Source organism: Nematolebias whitei, chromosome 10 (assembly GCF_014905685.2).
Source record: "Nematolebias whitei isolate Nwh7 chromosome 10, NemWhi1, whole genome shotgun sequence".
Lineage (NCBI taxonomy): Eukaryota > Metazoa > Chordata > Actinopteri > Cyprinodontiformes > Rivulidae > Nematolebias > Nematolebias whitei.
This window is the reverse complement of record NC_056507.1, coordinates 8,613,840-8,634,017: the sequence shown is the minus strand read 5'-3', so window position 1 is coordinate 8,634,017 and position 20,178 is coordinate 8,613,840. Positions and strand designations below refer to the sequence as shown.

Below are 20,178 nucleotides of genomic sequence, written 5' to 3'. Positions count from 1 at the left end.
AAAATCTAAACAATGGCACCTTCAAAGTTCCATACAATGCGCACAGCAGCTTTATTATTCTGTTTAACCGGGACTTTTTGAGTCATGAATACATTTGTGAACATCGTTTTTAAGTTTTCAATGCTGTTAGTGAAACAAACAATTATGGCACATCAGAAAAACAAGAATAAAAATGGACACCTGCTGCTTGTGTCGTTGCATCAGCCGAGGCTGTGAAAGGCTGCGGTGGGTTCGGCCAAGATTGTCAGTAGTGTTGTCCAATGGGAACGTACGTTTTTGACGCATTGGTGTGTTTGGACCAATGAGAAGCTTTCATGGGCGTGTCTTTCCTTCCTTTCGGCGGATCAGCGTAGATCGAAGCGGCGAAACGAGGAGCTGAAGCTGATTCATTCTGTGGTAACAACGACTTCAGTGAGTATTATCGTCTGCCAACAAGCTGCCGGAACGAACATACGCAACGATCCGTTTATCTGTCCGGCTTATCTGTCCGCTGTGCCTTGAATTCATCCAGCTAGCCTGAAATAGAGTTAGCATAACCGGCTAACTTGTTAGCCTGCTAACGTCACGTTCAAGCTTGCGTCTGCCCGCCGGCTTCTTTAAAGCAGGTTAACGTGGTGACAAGAATCCAGAAAGTGCCCCGAAGGCGGGTTAACAGCTTTCCACCTATGTTAACTCACCCTTTTATGTGTCATCAGTTTTCAGCAGCAGAAGACTGTTTTTGTAATTTTAAGTCTTTGACACCACGTTGGATCTGAATGAACGTGTCCGGTATTTATTACAGTATGTGATCGTACTGGATGTGTTTTATTTGTGCATGTTAAGGCCGCCTAACACTAACCCTGTCTTTTGTGGTTATAAATGAATAAACCTGAAGTTGGTGCGAAGCTCATGTCCTCCAACGTGTTGAGAAATGAATGTGAGCTTTGGAGGAGAGTCGGGACATCACATCATCAGGTTTATTAATGTAACACCCTAAAGCTGCAGGTTTTTGTTCTTTAAAGACCACAAGGGGGCTGAAACTTCCTCCCATCACTAACCTAGGACCTGGACCGGTCTGTAGACCTGAGATGACTTCCTGTGAGCTTTCCTGCTTTTAATGGGGTCACACTCTGGAAAATTCACCTTAAACATCCTTCATTAAATGCGTTTAATTAAAGCATTGTCTTTAAGACTGGACCTTTTTAGGAGGAAAAACTGAATCTATATATATAATTTTGTCACCAAAGACTCAGTTTGTTGGTGGTAGGACAGACACGACGTCTTCCTGGACTGAGAGGGTTCTTCTGGGTGTAGTTTTCAGACCCAGCGAAGGGTGCTGTTACCTGCACTTCTAGATTTTTACCATCTTTCATGATACTGAGCCGCTGTTAGTTGATGTAAAAAAAAAAAACTCTTTGTAAAGACACGATCAGACAAACAATAAGAGAGGAGTGGATTCAGCATTTTTCACTTCATTCACTGACCTTTAACCTGTCTCTGATGTCCCGTTGACTCTAAATATCCAATTTGATAGAAACCAACAGCGTTGCAGCAGAGAAGAAGCGTTTTAAAATCAACTGCAGCTTCCTGTTTAAAGCTGCTGGATTGAGTCTGTTTTTGTGCAGTCGGCTGATTCAGGATGGACTCGTCTTTGAGCGCAGCTCAGATCCGTCAGAAGTTCGTCGACTTTTTCATCCGCAACGAGCACCAGTATGTCCACTCCTCATCCACCGTCCCACTGGATGACCCCACGCTGCTGTTCGCCAACGCTGGCATGAACCAGGTATGCGGTTTCCCTCCACACTCTGATCTGCGTCATCCAGCTTCCAAGGTCTCAGGAACGTCTGTTCCTCTTCCTCCTCTTAGTTCAAGCCCATCTTTCTGAACACCATCGACCCGTCCCACCCCATGGCCAAGCTGAGGCGTGCAGCCAACACGCAGAAATGCATCCGCGCAGGAGGTAAACACAACGACCTGGACGACGTGGGGAAAGACGTTTACCATCACACCTTCTTCGAGATGCTCGGCTCCTGGTCCTTTGGGGACTACTTTAAGGTTTTTATTTGTCCTTTTTCTTTGTGTCACGTTAGAACCGCAATAAAGGATTGTATGAGATAATAATTATTATGTTATAGCTACTTACTCTGTCTGAGGAACTGCAGTGGAGATGTTGAGAAAAATGTAGAACTTTATGAAAAGGTTTGAAACTGTATCTGCAGTAGTCACAGTGCATTTGTGTTTGTTCTCCTCTGCAGCATCTGGCCTGTAAGATGGCTCTGGAGCTGCTGACGCAGGAGTTTGGTATTTCCATTGATCGACTGTATGTCACCTACTTTGGAGGAAACGCTGAAGCGGGTCTGGAGCCGGACCTGGAGTGCAAACAGATCTGGGTGGACCTTGGGTCAGTTTGGCTACAGCTGTCTGTTTTCTGTTGAGCTTCATCATTTCTCACCTTGAACGCTGCAAACTTTACTCATGCATTTTACATTCACCAGAAACAAAAGGAGCAATTTTAGCCATTCTTCTTTCCAACATTGCTTCACTTCTTTGACCTTGATGTTTTTGTTTTTTTATGACCTTCGGGTTGAACCTGTGAGGACGTCCACTCCCGACAAGATCAGCAGCTGTCTTAAATAATGTCAATGTGTCAAAACTCGTCTGTGTTGGACTCATCGCAGCGGGACGTCACAATCACACGCTGTGCCGTTGAAGCAGAGCGTGAAATGTATTAAAAACAGACAATTGAATTCAAGTTATTGTGCACGAGAGTGTACACGAAGGCTTGGAACGAACTCAGGAGTCAGCCTGTCAGACTGAAGGTTGTTTTACAGTTCTGGTTACCTTTTACACCTGTTAAGGAGCTCATCTCTGCCCCCCCTCCTCACCTGAACCGGAGTGTGTCTTGAAGCAGCTTCACTGGGGAAAACTCCTCCACAAAGAACTCCACCGTCTTTACAGCTGCCGATGACACACGTATCCTTCTTTTGAAGACACAGACGAATTCTTTGACTCGTAAAACTGGATCCTGAGCAGAACTTGAACCGACTTGTCTGCTTTCAGAGGCGGTGTGTTTAAAGTCCAGGGTAGTTTGTAAATGTCCACAAACTAAAATTTGCTGCTTACCTGCAGCTTTCGGCACTTCTTTGGGACTAAGTATGGACTCAGCGGTGTGTCAGCTCAGAGATTTAATTCATCACGCCATCTTTGTGGAAAGAGATGTCTGGGCCTCCTTTCTCAAGCTGCTGCCCCCACGACCCGACTTTGGAACGAGCGGAAGATGATGGATGGGTGGACGCCATCTTTTTTGAGTTCTGCCGTCTGAATGAGAAACGTGTTTTTGTTGTTTCAGGGTTTCGTTCGGCTCCACGTTGATTCATTCTTTGTTCTACTTCCTGTTTGTTTTCTGCCGACGTGCACAGCATGCATTCACAATCAAAATAAAAACAAGTTTTTATGACCGTTGACCCTTCCCAGGTTCATGGGCAATAACAGCTGCTTCTCTGAGGTCATTGCTGATGTATTTCCGTCGTGGTGTTGTGTTAACACACACCTGAGAGCTCCAGAGCAGCAGCAGCTCCTGAAACTCAGAACCGTTTAAAGGAAAACAAACATTAAAGAATGTTTTATTTTTCTCCCATGTGCACCTTGGACGCATCACCTGTAGATAAAGTCCTGTCTGTGTTCTGCTCAGGGTGGAGGAGGTCCGGGTCCTGCCGGGGAGCATGAAGGATAACTTCTGGGAGATGGGCGACACTGGCCCCTGCGGTCCCTGCAGTGAGATCCATTACGACCGGATCGGAGGGAGAGACGCCTCTCACCTGGTAAACATGGACGACCCCAACGTGCTGGAGATCTGGAACCTGGTCTTCATCCAGTTCAACAGGTAACCCAAGGACAGGAAGGCCCGCTCATCACTTTATCCAGCAGTTTCTAAATGTGCTAACTTCCTGCTCAGAGAGTCCGAGACGGAGCTGAAGCCGCTGCCCAAGAAGAGCATCGACACGGGGATGGGTCTGGAGCGCCTGGTGTCCATCCTCCAGAACAAGATGTCCAACTATGACACCGACCTCTTCCAGCCTTATTTTGAGGCCATTCAGAAGGTACTGAACCCCGATTGATGTTAGGAGAACCGTGAACGTACGAGGAGACGCATAGTTCCAGATGTTTTGTATTAAAAGAGCTCACTGAGGCTGGTGGTTCGTTTTATCACGGAGTCCGGAGAACTTCTGATGAAAACACCAGAACCATCTGGATCAGGAGTGGACCAGTAAACCGTGTCGCAGCTTTCATGTGCGGTTTAATCATGTTTGTTTCAGGGTACGGGGGCTCGGTCTTACACTGGTAAAGTCGGGGCCGATGATGTAGACGGGATCGACATGGCGTACCGTGTCCTCGCTGACCACGCCCGCACCATCACCATCGCCCTGTCAGATGGCGGCCGGCCCGACAACACAGGAAGAGGGTGGGAGTGGCTCCGTAAATGATGCTCCACCGACCTCCGCTGTTCACGAGTCTGTGGGTTTTAGCTGTGATGGTTTCTGCTTTCAGCTACGTGTTGAGGAGGATTCTTCGTCGTGCGGTCCGTTATTCACATGAGAAACTTGGAGCTAAGCGCGGTTTCTTCGCGTCTCTTGTGGACGTCGTGGTCGATTCACTGGTGAGAGCTTCTGTGGCCTTTTCATTAGAGCAACACCCAAAATCAAAAACAAACAGCTTCTCCAGGACTCACAGGCGGGTTTGGTAGCTGTTGCATTCAGGAGATTAAAAACTTTTCTGTAGAAACCTTTAGCTCTGAGTCCTCGGTCTTTAACCTTCCTCTTCCTCCTTTGTTTGTGAGTGATGTCTGACAGTTTGGATCTGGTTCTGCAGGGCGAGGCCTTCCCCGAGTTAAAGAAGGACCCCGACATGGTGAAGGACATCATCAACGACGAGGAGGCGCAGTTCCTCAAGACCCTCAGCAGGGGGCGCCGCATCCTCGACAGGAAGATCGTGAGCCTGGGAGACTGCAGGACCATCCCAGGTGAGACACGGAACCAGAACCTCCTGCGTCACTGGGAGTTTGTTTCTGTGTGAAGCTCGTTGCTCCTGCAGAATGATGTTTTAACAACACTCGGCTCTGCAGGATGAATTTATGTCCAGTTTTAATTCAAAATACCTCAAAAGAAAGCAGAGGAGCCTTTAATCGTTGGGATTAAGTTCAGATTATTCTGTTCTTGGCTGTCAAACTACACCAAACCAGTAGTTTAACTGTAGTTTAAACTGGAACAAAAGAACACTGCAGGTTTTCTGTTTTCAGTGTCGGTGACGTCTCTCAGAGATGAACTACTTGTCTGGATCGGGTCACGCTGCTCACTCATTCAGATATTACTTATGTTTTTGTTTTAACTCATGATAATAAATGAAATAAAATCTTAATCGTCCGTCCTTAAAGCTGCTGATGTTGGCGATGTTTCAAGACGTTTGTTTTCCGTTGTACGAAGTCTCTGGTGTCTTTATCCTCCTGACGTAAATAAATCTGGTTTGTCCGTGCAGTCCAGATGTTTTCGTCCTCCTGTCTGAGCTTGTTTGTTTGTTGGGGCTGTTTTCCAGGCGACACGGCCTGGCTGCTGTACGACACGTACGGCTTCCCTCTGGACCTGACCTCGCTCATCGCTGAGGAGAAGGGCCTGGGGGTGGACGTGGCCGCCTTCGAGGAGGAGAAGAAAGCTGCGCAGGTGAGACTCAAACCACCTGGACTTCTTGCAGCTTCTGCCTCCGTCCTTTCGGCTCGTTTTATTGTCTCAGGTCCCAGCAGGAGGCTGTGGGCTCAAAACGTCTTTCCTCTGATGTCGTTTATATCACGATGCTGACAGACGTTGCATCTTCTGCTGCAGAGGACTTTAACACCTGAACTTGAACGAGTCGGCTGTTTTGAATTTTAAACTACACTTTCAGTCCGATTCTTTGACTAAAATTGAATTCAAAGTAAAGTGACGGAGTTTGTTTGTGTTTTAGCTGAAGTCTCAGGGTAAAGGTGCCGGAGACGCCGACCACATCATGCTGGACATCTACGCCATCGAGGAGCTGAGGAACAAGCAGGTTCCTGCCACAGACGACTCTCCCAAATACAGATACTCGTCGGACGAGAACGGGAACTACGGTGGGTGTCTTTGACGGCCGCCTACCAGCTCTGGTTCCTTCCGCGGCGTTTACACGTTCACCCTCTCTGTTCAGAGTTCCAGCAGACCTCGGCCACGGTCCTGGCTCTGCGCCGCGACCGCGCCTTCTGCGACGAGGTCACCACGGGTCAGGAGTGCGGCGTGCTGCTTGACCAGACGTCGTTCTACGCCGAGCAGGGAGGACAGACGTTTGACGAGGGCTACATTCTGCGCGAGGACGACAACACGGAGGACGTAAGGACAAAATCCACCACCGGGACCAAAAGACCACAGGACGCAGATCCAGAAAAAACTGATTTAATTCAAAATAAAGCAACATGAAGTGAGAACGGACTGTTTGAGCTGAGAGGACGAACGTCTCAACTCTGACCGGCAAATTAATAAAACCAGCTAAAAGGTTTTAGGGACAAAACAGAGCTGATAAACTTAAAACTAACAGCAGAAGATAAAAGGAGCAGGACAGGAACCAAGAGAAGCAGCTAAAAGGAGCAGAAACGAGCAGGACAGGAGCCAAAAGAGGCAGAAGAGGAGCTGAAACAAGCAGAGAAGCAGCTAAAAGGAGCAGGACAGGAGCTGAAATGAGAAGGACAGGAGCTGAAACAAGCAGAGAAGCAGCTAAAAGAAGCAGGACAGGAGCTGAAACGAGAAGGACAGGAGCCAAAAGAAGCAGAGAAGCAGCTAAAAGGAGCAAAGACAAACAGATAAACAGCTAAAAGAAGCAGGACAGGAGCCAAAACTAGCACAGCAGGAGCCAAGAGGAGTTGAAACAACCAGGACAGGAGCTTAAAGGAGCAGGACAGTAGCCAAAACAAGCAAGACAGGAGCCGAAACAATCAGAACAGCAGCTAAAAGGAGCAGAGCAGGAGCCAAAATGAGCAGAACAGCAAGTAGAACTAAAAGACAGATCCAGAGCCAGTAGCTAAAGCAGAACTGAACGAGAAAAATGTTTTTGAAGAGATCTGACTTTTTCTGTGGGGTTTTATTTTTAATTAAGTTTTAAAAAGTAAAGGAGGTAGATTGATCCTGAAGGAGCTGAAGGATTGAACTCTGAACCAAACCGTAACAGCCGGACTGCTCTGAAACTTTCAGTTTCACTGTTGAACTCTTTCATTTCATCACGGTTTGTTCTCAGATCTCCAGCCTTGAATCTGTTTAACAAACGAGTTTCTGCCGTTCGGTGGTTTTTGCTCTTTTCTCAGCGGATGGAGTTCACGGTGAAGAACACGCAGGTCCGTGGCGGTTACGTTCTCCACATCGGGACCGTTTATGGAGCTCTGAGGGTTGGAGACCGAGTGACTCTGCAAGTAGACGAGGTCAGAGCCCTCCTCCCACGTCCTTTAGACATGCTCACACTCTTTACCGTCTCTAAAATCCTCAAATGTTCCTCCAGGCGCGCCGGCGGCCCATCATGAGCAACCACACGGCCACGCACATCCTGAACTTCGCCCTGCGGGGGGTTCTGGGGGAGGCGGATCAGAGAGGGTCCCTGGTCGCCCCCGATCGTCTGCGCTTCGACTTCACAGCTAAAGGTGCTCTGAGCACGGGCGAGGTCCGTCGGACCGAGGAGATCGCCGGCGCCCTGATCAGAGACGCAAAGGTCAGAGACGGAACCAGAAGAGATACCTTCTTACTCTTAGAACCACCATGTTCTGATTAGAACCTCCACCGTTCTTTAAGTTCTCCTTCAGGGATCCGGGTCAGCAAACTTTCTGAAGCTCCTTTTTACTTGAGTTTATTTTCTCTGTTTTAATATTTGTTTGGTTTTATAAGGAAGTCTGTGTTTTAGAAATTGCACTACATCTTAAGAACTGAGGACTGGATCAGAACTTTTACGCCTGAGCGGTTATTAAATCTTTGATCTCCTTCAGTAGAACTTCAGGAACCTTTGAAATGAACAAATTAATTAGTTGTTTTGACATTTTCATGTGATGATCCCCAACCTTCCAGCCGGTGTACGCCATGGATGCTCCTCTAGCAGAGGCCAAGGCCATCCAGGGTCTGCGAGCCGTGTTCGACGAGACCTACCCCGACCCGGTCCGGGTGGTTTCCATCGGGATCCCGGTCCAGGAGCTGCTGGACGACCCCAATAGTCCTGCAGGGTCCCAGACCTCCATCGAGTTCTGTGGTGGAACGTGAGTACAGACTCAAAGGTCCACAAAACTCTTTATTCACCTTCATCTGAGAAAGAATCAATTTATGACCAGCAGGGGGCGCTCTTCGTGTTTTTATGATTTAACCACAAGTTTATTTTTTACTCATTCATTATTTCTGCTTGTTTTGTTTTGTTGCAGAGTTAAATTAAAGTTAAGTTAGTTGAGTTAAATTATCTGCTTGTCTTTAGCTGCACGGAGGGAAAGTTGGTGATTGAACAGTTTTGTTTGTTTTTATCCCAGAAATTTAAAATCTGTCCAACTTTTCTGAACCCACAACGCTGCAGTTTATTAAAAAAAACACGCGTTTACCTTGAGCTCTGGCCCAGTCGACCCGTCTCATTCAGAACTGTTTAAAACAGAATGTTTGTAACTTTTTGTACGAAGCTTCTCTTCAGAAATGTTGGTGATTTTGTGTCTGAAGTGATCACTGAAACCTGCAGCAGCTGCTTTAAACGGTTCTGGTTCCTCCTCTCTGCTCCGGGTTCATCTCCTCCGGTTGTTACTAACGTGCTGCTGTCCTTTATCTGCAGCCATCTGCAGAACTCGAGTCACGCCGCGCCGTTCGTCATCGTCTCGGAGGAGGCCATCGCTAAGGGCATCCGCCGCATCGTGGCCGTGACGGGAGCAGAAGCCCAGAAGGTCAGAAAACACACGGGACGGATTCTTGTCAGTCGATAACTGCAGGATGTTGGGTTCAAATGTTGCCATGAGTTGAACACATGACTGGCCTGAAGTTAAAAGCTTCTGTTGGATCCTCATCGTCCTCCTGTGTTTGAACTCCAGGCCCAGAGGAAAGCCGACGCCCTGCTCCAGGCTCTGTCCGCTCTGGGAGACAAGGTGAAGCAGCAGACGGTTCCGAACAAAGACCTGCAGAAGGAGATCGCAGACCTGACCGAGGTAAACGCCGTCCCACAGCTGCAGGACTTCCAGAGCCGCTCCGAGCCCAGATCTGAACCCGTTTCTGTTCTCTGCAGTCGCTGGGCACCGCCGTGATCTCTCAGTGGCAGAAGGACGAGATGAGGGACACCCTGAAGGGTCTGAAGAAGACCATGGACGACCTGGACCGCAGCTACAAGGCCGACATTCAGAAGAGGGTTTTGGAGAAGACGAAAGAGGTGATCGAGAACAACCCCAACCAGCCGCTGCTCGTCATGGCGATGGAGACCGGAGCCTCAGCAAAGGTCAGAGTCTCAACGGCACAAATGCTCCTGGTTTGTTTTGAACTTATTCTCACAAACATCCAGAACCTCTCAGGTTCTAACTGTCCCGCCACCAGGAGCGAGTCTTTAATCAAAACTAGCTGTGCTGCACCAGACTCGCCGGAGTTCAACATTAGCTGGAGTTAAGAGCTCAAATGTGTTTGTTTACTCTGTTGACCTCTGGCAGGAGGTACCGCAGCCTGAGGACCAGAACCACCAGGTTCTGCAGCAGTTTCATCCCACGAGCCATCATTCATTCAACCTTTGTTTATTCAAGTTAGTCTCACTGAGTCATGAGGACTTCTTTACAAGAGACCTGTTTTAGTCAGACAACATATAAAGTACAACAATTCAGTCAATAAAAAAAAAATAAAAAAAACTAAAGTAAATAACGAACAATAAAATGCAATTAAAATAATAAAACGTAGTGTTATAAAACAATAAAATCAAGGTGCCTTATAAAACAAGGTCAAATACTACAAAACAAGAACACATTTGCTTTGATTTGTCTATTGACCTTATCAAATGTTTAAAATCCCTTTAAAGAAATCAAAGTGGACAGTTTTTCAGATACTATTTACAAGGACCAAAAGAAATATAGTAAGCAACAACATGGTAGAATATAAATGTGCAAGTAGGACGTATTAGTATAAATAAGTATTTCACAGGTATCGCAATTTTCGCTGTATAAGTCTAAGTTTTTTGCATAAATTAGCATGCCTGCAACTTTTACAGCGAAGCGACGTATTTATTTCCCGTATTTATAAACCAATTTTTGGCTGAGATCTGACAATTTCATTCATTCTGACATGGAAAATATTGAACACTACCATGTTCAGCCACTAGAGAGCCCTCGACTAATATGGCAAGCCAAGTGTCTCATTAACAGGGAAAAGTGGCTATTAATGAGACACTTGGCTTGCCATACGAAGAGCCACCTTCGTCTCGCTCTGGAACTCGTGGAGCAAACGTCAAATCAGCTGCATTTCACTGCACTGCCCAGGAGAAATGCAGCTGATTTGACTATTCAAGTGCATTTATTAAGGAAAAGTTCAAATGAGACACCTTTACTGTTGAGCAAACAATTCTTTTAAGTGTTAATCTTGTTAAATTCTTGTTTAAGTCGTCCCGCGCACGCTCCTGCGGCCGCCATTTGGCAGTCGATCGATTTTTGGTCGATTTTTCCGGGTGGTCAGCGGTGAAGCATAATAGATGCGACTTATACGGCAAAGCAATGCATACGGCTGCATGTATGGTATTAATATTAGCTTAATATTAGCTTCTTTTTGTGTCGTGCTCGCTAAAATATTATTGAATCAAGTGTTCACAGCCATAAATGTACCTCAGTAAACACCATACCCAAATATGTGTGTGTGTGTGTGTGTGTGTGTGTGTGTGTAAATATATATGTAAATATGTGTACATGCTTGTATAAATGTATCATGTCTAGGTGTGTATATATAGGAACATTCGCACATTCCTTGTATCTGCACCAGAATTGCATCTTCTGCGCTAAACATCAAAGTCTATAAAATTAATGTAAATTATGTATTCCTACTCTGCTGTGGAGAAATGAAACAAAATTTCATTCAATTTTTCATGGTGCACTGTTGACTATAAAATTTCTAAAGTTAAATGGACACATCTGGAGTTAACGGACCAACACATCTGTCTCTTGTTGTTTTTCACCTGGTTGTAGAAATCCCCCCCCCTCTCCTTTAATAACAAACGGCTCGGAGCATCCCCAGCTTCTGTGTCTGCCTTGGTCTCTTATTGTGAAAGTATTATACAGTAGAAACTAGGGTTGTGGGTGAGCTTAGCTGAACATTCTGTGACAAAATAATAAAATACATGGACTCCCAGATTATAATCTGCGAGCCTGTACGGGCAGATTATACGTCCCTTTGGATGACTTCTGTCGATACATGATTCAAATTAAAACTTGTATTTTATCAGAAGTTCTGTTCAGCTTCTGACCAGCCTGTCTCTCTGCAGTGTTGAACACTTGAGACCAGATCAGTTCTGTAGTTCGTGTCCTCGAGACATCTGATTTCAAACACTTCACCGTTTCCTGTTCCTGTCCCTCAGGCTCTGAACGAGTCCCTGAAGCTGCTGAAGTCCCAGTCCCCTCAGACCGCCACCATGCTGTTCACCATCGACCCCGAGGCCGGAAAGATCACCTGCCTGTGCCAAGTCCCACAGGTGAGACCTCAGACACTAAACCTTCTCTGAAGCTCTTGATCCGGTCCTCGTCCCTTTAGAATGTCCTTCTAGTGATCCAGACGTTCTGAAGGTCTTTGGTCTCTTGAGTTTAAGGATAATTCCTCACTTCAGATGCTGAATAAACAAACATTCTACTGAAAGGACTAAAGAAGCTGCCAAAGTCCAAAACAGTTCTTGAGGACACCTGGAGAACTGCTGATCCAGACCACTGAAGGATCACAGGAAGTCTGGATCACTGGAAGGAAAAGCTGTGGAGCTGAGGGTCTTTAATCAGGACTGATGTGAGAGCACCACATCCTCCACAGAGCCAATGTCAACTCTTCTTCTTCTTCTCTGCAGGAAGTGGCGAGCCGCGGCCTGAAGGCCAGCGAGTGGGTCCAGGAGCTGTGTCCCCTGCTGGACGGGAAAGGAGGCGGTAAGGACATGTCTGCCCAGGCCACGGGCAGGAACACGCTGTGCCTGCAGGAGGCGCTGCAGATGGCCAACGAGTTCGCTCGGCTCAAACTGGGAGAAAACTGAGAGGAGACGAGAAAAACAAATCGTCTTTTCTTCGTCCCGAAGGTCCGACGAGCAGCAGGCAGCAGGAAATGAGCCACTCGTATTTATTTTAGACCTGAGTCACCTGACTTCCTGTCATCAGTCAGGGCGGAGCTTGAGTTTCATGCACTTTGACCTGAGAGGACAATAGATGCGTCCCTGCATGACCAGAGAAAAGGACGTTTGCTTCAGCCTCTCTGTAAATAACGCCTCCAATTCATCCTCACAAACAAACATGGCCCCCGGCCTGTGGCCCAGTTCACCCCCCACCCCCGAGGCACTTTAAGGCTCCAGCCTAATCTGTTTCCTGTGTGATGGACACCGGTTTGTAGCGGAGCTGAGACGGTGTAAAATGATAAGGAACGTGCGTCTCTTCCTGTTCTGACGTTGATTTTAAACAGTTGTGATGGTCGTAGCTGCAAGACGTTAAACTCCACGAATAAACCTGATCAACGACACTCTGTTTAATCTGACGTTTGTTCATCCACACGTGTCCACCGCTCGTCACGTTCATTCATCAGAACAGTGATTCACCGCTTCTTCTTCCTCTCGTTCACTCGGGGTCACATATATACATACACCCCACTAACGTCCAGGTAAGTGTCCCTCAGCAGGTGTCTCCTGTTTGTCTCCATCAACAAGGTTCTGGATGGTATCAGGCCGCTCGTCTTTCTGACGGAGTTGGTCCAGTTCAGTTAAATTGGTTGGTTTCCTGTTCTGACCCGGCTTTAATCTGAGTCCACAAATTACCAGTCGAGTTCAGGATGACCTTTTCAGAAGCTAAACGTTAGCCTGATTTGTCCCATCAGAAACCAGTTCTGTGCTGAACTGGGGAGTTTGGAGGAAGTTCTCTTTTTGGACCACAGCATGATGCTCCCACCTCCATGCCTGACAATTGGTTAAGTGTTCTCAGATCAGAAAGTCTCACCTCGACTCGTCCAACTGTCCTCCTTGTCTCAACCTTTGTCTCGTCTGACCATCAGACTTTTGGTTTTGGTCCAACTTGAAGGTTTTGGACCTTCTGTCAGTCCGTGAACCGTCTCCACTGTGGACAGGGACAGTGGTGTTCCAGTTCAGTTCCTGAACATCTGAATCAGTTTCAGGTGGACGTTTGGATCTTCATGTTTAAAATGTTGTGGAACCAGAAGTGTTCGGATGAATGTGAAAGATGAAAATTGATCTGAACTCGTCTGCAGCTGCAGGAGAGCTCATTTCTGAGCTGAAGGATTTTACTGACTTGTTCTCATTTAATGAACAAAACTGAAGGAAAGACCTGAAAATTTAAAAATCATTGCAGATGAACTCCAGCCGTGAAGCTCACCTGAAGATCCGTTTTGTTCTGAATAAGCTCAGGTTCTTCTGAAAACGTCCTGTTAATACAATAAAACACATCAGGTCCAAAAGGAGTTTGATGAGCTTTAATTTGAACAGCAGCGTCAAACACAGAAGTTCTGCTCCCCCCAGAACCAGACGTTAAAAACTCACTACAGCTCTAATAAACTACCTGTCAGCTGTTACATCACTAAACGGCTCGGTTCTGACCCGATGTGGGGAGTTTCTCATGATTCAAAGTATTTTTTTTCCTCACTTAATACTTTATTATGAAAGAACTGAATGTACTTCCTGTCAGAAAGGCTCAGTTTGGGCTGAACGTTCAGATCAAAACTTGTTTTTGTTGAAGGATTCTCTTCTGCGTCTCCTGCAGAAACAAAGAACCTAAACTTGCTAAGTTTGCTCCAGATTTGATGGAAAACAAAACGTGAAGTCTTCCTCTTTTTATAACGAGCTCGGATTAAAACTCTTAATCTGGCACTTCCTGTTGGTTTAAAGCCCCAGGCTCCTCCAGGCGACGTCGACACGCGGCCCTAAAATGACTAAAGGAACCGACGCGTCGCTGAAAGATCTGATGAAATAAACTCAGCAGGGATCTGCACATCTTCAGGAGGTCCACGACCCGCTGGAGGATCCGGTCTGTGTTCTGGTCTAGAATAATCAGAACCATTTGCTCTGGTTCTCACCGTCTGCATGAAGACGCTTGGCTCCAGAACAAAACGATTAAAAGCTTTCAGTCCAAGCAGATGTTTTTAAAACGTCTACAGAGAAATGAAACAAACCGGCCCACACCTCACTGATGACCTGAGGCAAGTCCTGATCCTGTCCTCAGTTCTACGTCCTCTGACCCGGACCTTCCTGTGCAGAGGTTCTGGATCAGCAGTTCTACAGTGTGCATTTTCATAGGAATGTGTTGACCTTTGACCTCTGATGACCAGCAGAGGACAGAACTGCAGCTGAGCTGGAAATGGATCTCATCAGGTCCTGAAAGACAGAACCTTCAGGTTCTGGTCCTCTGATGGAAAAATATTATTCAGACCTGAACCTGGTTGAGTTTTATGACGATCCTTGGGAGGGACCAAAACCAAGAGGAAATCTGAAAGATCTTCAGAGAGTCTGCAGAACTGGATCCAGAACCACAGACCACATGAAGCTCTGGATCAGGACTTCTGCACAGCATCGTGAGTTTACATCGTCTCTCTTTTTGGACTGAGAGGAGCGAGCAGAAGGCACAGCTCTCAGCCACGAGTGTGTGATGGGAAACGGCAGAGGAGGCAGGTGTGTGTGTGTGTGTGTGTGTGTTGCTGATGTAGCAGGAGGCGTCCAGCAGCAGGACAAGGCACAGAAGCAGGAGACAGAAAACACAAACGGTCCGTTCACATTCAGCTGCATCGAACGTTCAGACCTCAGGAAACAGCCCGACCATCACTGTGTGTGTGCACGTGTGTGCGCACGTGTGTGTGTGTGTTAATCCTCACACCCTCGGCTGGTTCTAGTTGTTCTGGTGCTGCAGGAAACGTATCACATCACTTCAGGTGTTTGGTTTGAAGCCACAAACTGAAACATCCAGGTTCCCCACCAGAACCCCGCCGAGTCCGGTTCTGTCATTAAACCCACCTGAGTTCTCAAAGGTTAACGTATCACCCGCTGCCTCACCTGACCCGTCAGCCCTCAGAGAGCATGCTGGGACGATCTCAGCTGCTACAGCTCACTCTGCTAAACTGACGAGGTGGGTCATCTTTTACCAACGTTAAATATAAAAGCTGATCCATTTTAGTGCTGCAGGATTTTATTTAAAAAATAAACTCACAACTTCTGTCTGACCTTTGAGAAAGTTTTTATCATAAATAATTAAAACCAGGAACTAAAGGTTTGTGTCTGAAGTAACGATTATTTTAATTAGTTTTAGCTGCGGCTCAAACCAAACGTTTTCCTTCAGGTTTCCTGTCCGATGACAGGAACCAGAACAGCACCAGAACCCAAAGCCAGGCTGTACACACTGAAGGGGTGGGGCTAAGCTGCGTGGCTCCGCCTCCAGGCTGAGCTGAGGTTTTGATTGGCCGAGCAGGAACAGGGCGAGCGGTTAATGAAGGCGATTTTACATATTCCACCATGTCATGGGGCTTTAATCTGGGTCAGAACCTTTTAGAACCCAGCCAGCACGCAGCCTCCATCCTCATCCTCTTCATCATCCATTTATGGATGTGGATGAGGACAGCAGCAGGCTGACGGTTGTCATGGCGATTAAAAGCTGAGGTGAGTCAGTAGTTCTCATTCTGTGGATCTGCTGCTGACTGAATGGACCCTGGAGGCGGGACTCCACGTGACAGGTCTGATAAACCCACAGGTCTCATCTGAGCAGTCAGTCAACTGAAGACCGAACAGAAGAAGATGTCTGTGGAGCAAACTGAAGACGGGACCCAGGACCTGGGTTCTGCAATGTTCCCACGTGGTTCAGTAATGCTCTTCTCACGTGGTTTGGTGATGTTCTGACGTGGACCAGAGATGTTCTCAAGTGGATCAGAGATGTTCTCCCATGGTTCAGTGATGTTCCACGTGGATCAGAGATGTTCTCACATAGTTCAAAGATGTTCTCACATAGTTCAAAGATGTTCTCCCATGGTTCAAAGATGTTCTCACATGGATCAGAGATGTTCTCACGTGGATCAGAGATTTTCTCATATAGTTCAAAGATGTTCTCATGTGGTTCAGTGATGTTCTCACGTAGTTCAGTGATGATCTCACGTGGATCAGAATGTTCTCACGTGGTTCAGAGATGTTCTCATGTGGATAAGAGATGTTCTCACGTGGTTCAGAGATGTTCTCACGTAGTTCAGAGATGTTCTCACGTGGATCAGAGATGTTCTCACGTGGATCAGAGGTGTTCTCATGTGGATCAGAGATGTTCTCACGTGGATCAGAGGTGTTCTAAACGAACTGGATAAAGAAATGTTCCCACACAGACCAGAGCCTGGATCTCCTTCAAACAGCAGCTGAGATGCAGACGTGAACTTTCCGGTATTTTGTGTTTTTGAAATCATCCTCAAATGTTTCTACTGGACAGAGTCCAGAGCTGGTGGAGGGGCTGGGTGGGGGTCCAGCTCACAGATGGACTTTACACCATGATGAGTCCTGGCTGTGGAGGTTTTGTCTCTCACTGAAGCTCTGATTCAACCTGAAACAGAAAAACTGAAGAACATCTAAGAGTCTATTTCTGCTCCGCTCCTCACACTTCAGACCCCTCTGGATCTGGATCATTTTCCAGGGAACACTGTGATCTTTGCGGCCTTGGCCAGCTGCTGGATGATCTGGGCTTCGTAGTCAGCGTCGTGGACCCCGGTCTTCCTGAATTCTCCAGAGTAGCGGTTCTGCTCCCAGTAGTGGTGCCAGTTTCCTCGGCTGTCAGCCCCAAAACCAAACACGTTGACCTGCGGGAGCGGAGACGGAAGGATCAGACCGAAACTCTGTCCAAAAACGCAAACAAAAACTTTGTTCCAGAAGGACCGACCTCGTCGCAGATGTGCAGAGCGAAGAACAGAACCAACATGCCAGTGGAGGGGTACCGCCCGTGGTGTTTGGTCCAACGGTCGTGGATGTATTTGAAGAAGGCAGGATTGAAGATCTGGACCTGAACGGAGGACAGAGGAAGACCAGGTCATCAGTAATCTGGGTGAAAGTTTTAATCCCTTTAGTTTCTCCTCCTAATCATTCAGACGGTCATGGACTCAGTTAAAGAGGTCCAGGTCAACAGTTCTACAGACTCCAGTATTTGTGTGGACTTTGGCTGGTTTCTCTCCACAGTTTGACAGAAAACAACATTATAGATTCCCAAAGAACTGAAAACTGGACCTGATGCATCTCTGAACACCTGAGGAAACCAAAAAACTCTGGATCCAAAAGTCTTCAGAAAACCAAAACAAGTCCACCACAGACCAGAAGCAGGACTCATGAGATCCATTATTCTCCATCAAGTTTTCACAGAACTGAAGAATGAAAAGACGTCCCTCTGGGTTTCTGCTTTAATAAAAGTTTTAAAATTGATCTTAATTCAGTTTTATTAGAACAATTCAAGGAATTCAAATTAAAAAAGTAAAAGAAACAGTTTGATGCTTCTCACAGTTTGGATCTAAAAATTAAAACCCAAGGCATTCGAAATAAAACAAAAAGTCAAATGTCCTCTGTTGCCTGGTGACCCTCAGTCACAACAGGTTCTAACTGGTCTCTCAATGGGCTGGGATTGTCAGAAACGAACTGGAGACCATTTGGAGACAAAACAGACAAGTTGGAGACAAAGTGAATAGCTGGAGACTAGTTGGAGACAAACTGGAGACTAGATGGAGACAAACTTGAGACCAGTTGGAGATAAACTTGAGACCAATTGGAGACAAACTGGTGAACATCTGGAGACAAGTTGGAGACAAACTGGAAAACAGTTGGAGACAAACTTTAGACCAGAAACAAACTTGAGACAATCTAGAGACTAGTTGGAGACAAACTGGAGAATAGTTGGAAACACATTTGAGATTTGTCTTGAAAGGTTCTCAGAGTCTTTGTTGAAAACATTTAACACATCTGTTACATCTTGTTTGTCTTGAACTGTCTCATCTGTCCGAAGACATGTCCATGACCGCTGAGACGATCCAGGACTAAAACTGTCTCTGTCTATAATTATGGATCAGAACCAAAGACTAGATCTCTGAGCAGGTGAAGATGTTCAGACCATCTTCAAGAGGATTAGTCTATTTCCTAATCATAGATTAAGAGCGAGCAGCAGATTAGAGACAACAAAGAGAGTTTATAATCCCTCAGTGTGTGTGTGTGTGTGTGTGTGTGTGTGTGTGTGTGTGCGTGTGTGTGCGTGTGTGTGTGTGTGTGTGAGAGAGAGAGAGAGCGAGAGCGAGAGAGACAACTGAGTCTCACCTTCTCTTTGTCTACTCGGAGGAACTGCTTCACCGGAGCGTAGGTGCTGAAAGACAGAACCATATGAGACCCTGTCAATCAGCCTTCTGACTGCAGGATGATGGACAGATTGCTCTGATCTCTCGGCCTCTCTCCGGTAATTCTCCGGTAATCATTAATGGTAAACGTACTGAGTGACATGAACAATAACATCTGTGTGTCTTACAATCGAATCTGGCCTGTGGACAGTGCGCTGGTGATCCAGACCAGGTCCAGAGTTTTGAAGGGAACCAGGACGAAGCTGACGTTGGGGGCCAGGTTTTTGGCGCTTTCCGGGTACATGAAGTGATGCGTGGTCCGGCTGCCGGCGTCGTCCTCGTAGCCCACCGTGGGAGCCAGATTTATCCTGAGGGACAGTGGAACACTGTGAGACCTGCAGAGAACCCAACCCTGCCGGTTCAGAACCATCAGCTCCGTCACGTCTCTGGAGGTTCAGCTTCAGGCTAACTCGGTTCTGTTTGTGACCTGAACACAGCCGCGTTAAATGTGGACACATTTAGATCAAACACCAGTGTTCAAGGCTGAGCACATTATATTGTCCACCTCCACCCACACCGTACCCACGCCCACACACTCTGTACCTACCTCTGCCCACACAGTACCCACGACCGCCCACACAGTACCCACGACTGCCCACACAGTACCCAGCTCCGCCCACACAGTACCCACCTCCGCCCACACTGTACCCACCTCCGCCCACACCATACCCACCTCCGCCCACACCGTACCCACCTCTGCCCACACTGTACCCACCTCCGCCCACACAGTACCCACCTCTGCCCACACTTTACCCACCTCCGCCCACACCATACCCACCTCTGCCCACACTTTACCCACCTCTTCCCACACAGTACCCACCTCCACCCACACAGTACCCACCTCCACCCACATCGTACCTTCACTCAATTTGGCACACAGCATTTTGTTCTTAAAAGTGATTTATAAATAAATTTGATTGATGTGAAACTCTGAGGAGATCCATTTCTTCCACCAATTTCTTTAACCTACTCTTCTTTCTGGGTTGCTGGGAGCTGGTGTCTATCTCAGCTGCTACAAAGGCAGGAGACACCTGGACATGTTTTCAGTCCATCAAAGGGACACAGAGACAAACATTCACACCTCGGGACAGTAAAGAGTAAAAACCAACATGTTGCTGCTTCGACAGTTTAAGGCGTGTAGCTGCTGCAGCATCTGATACACAAACACAAATTAAACCCTCATAACATCAGTTTCTGCTTATAATAATAATAATTATTATTATTAGTGTTTTATTTCACCATCTTCAGTTAATAAATCTGATGTTTCTTTACTAAATAAAACATGTTTTTAATCTGTGTCCTGAACGTAAACACGGGAAACAACATGGATCAGTGTTCAGGATCACTCAGATCTGAGCTGAGGCGCCTCTGTGCACGAGCGTGTGCACATCAGAGACAATGAACAGGGTACGTTACAGCTCTCGGGACAAAAAGCTCTTTGTGGTGACCACAGGGGTCAGGTGACCTCTGTCAGCCAATCAGAGAGCAGACAGCAGGACTGCATTAAACAGATTCAATTCAATTTAGCTTCAGACACGCCCCCTGCCGCCCACCACACACACACACACACACACACACACACACACACACACACACACAC

General features: G+C 46.9%; 2 protein-coding genes across 3 annotated transcripts in view; one reads left to right on the top strand and one right to left on the bottom strand.

Annotated features, from left to right (window-relative positions):
- Positions 1 to 321: 321 nt before the first annotated feature.
- Positions 322 to 12,707, top strand: aars1 (alanyl-tRNA synthetase 1). Of its 2 annotated transcripts, XM_037683289.1 has the most exons (20): positions 322 to 411; positions 1,605 to 1,762; positions 1,846 to 2,034; positions 2,235 to 2,380; positions 3,671 to 3,862; positions 3,935 to 4,079; positions 4,296 to 4,441; positions 4,528 to 4,636; positions 4,849 to 4,999; positions 5,569 to 5,693; positions 5,974 to 6,118; positions 6,193 to 6,371; positions 7,337 to 7,450; positions 7,528 to 7,734; positions 8,085 to 8,269; positions 8,821 to 8,929; positions 9,074 to 9,187; positions 9,265 to 9,471; positions 11,578 to 11,691; positions 12,052 to 12,707. In XM_037683289.1, the coding sequence occupies exons 2-20, from the start codon at positions 1,619 to 1,621 to the stop codon at positions 12,229 to 12,231; spliced, it is 2,901 nt and encodes a 966-aa protein (XP_037539217.1). In that variant the 5' UTR covers positions 322 to 411; positions 1,605 to 1,618; the 3' UTR covers positions 12,232 to 12,707. The 2 variants fall into 2 exon arrangements, with proteins under 2 accessions (XP_037539217.1, XP_037539218.1); XM_037683290.1 differs by lacking the exon at positions 322 to 411 and having other exon boundaries at positions 1,616 to 1,725; positions 1,910 to 2,034.
- A 3,892-nt stretch (positions 12,708 to 16,599) lies between these two features.
- The window catches only part of st3gal2 (ST3 beta-galactoside alpha-2,3-sialyltransferase 2), a 9,624-nt gene continuing 6,045 nt past the window's right edge, over positions 16,600 to 20,178 (bottom strand). The window contains exons 4-7 of the mRNA XM_037682590.1: positions 18,707 to 18,886; positions 18,502 to 18,547; positions 17,090 to 17,209; positions 16,600 to 17,009 (exon numbers count right to left, since the gene is read on the bottom strand). Of these exons, the coding sequence (XP_037538518.1) occupies positions 16,836 to 17,009; positions 17,090 to 17,209; positions 18,502 to 18,547; positions 18,707 to 18,886 (520 nt within the window). The 3' untranslated portion in view covers positions 16,600 to 16,835. The remainder of the gene's footprint in view (positions 17,010 to 17,089; positions 17,210 to 18,501; positions 18,548 to 18,706; positions 18,887 to 20,178) is intronic.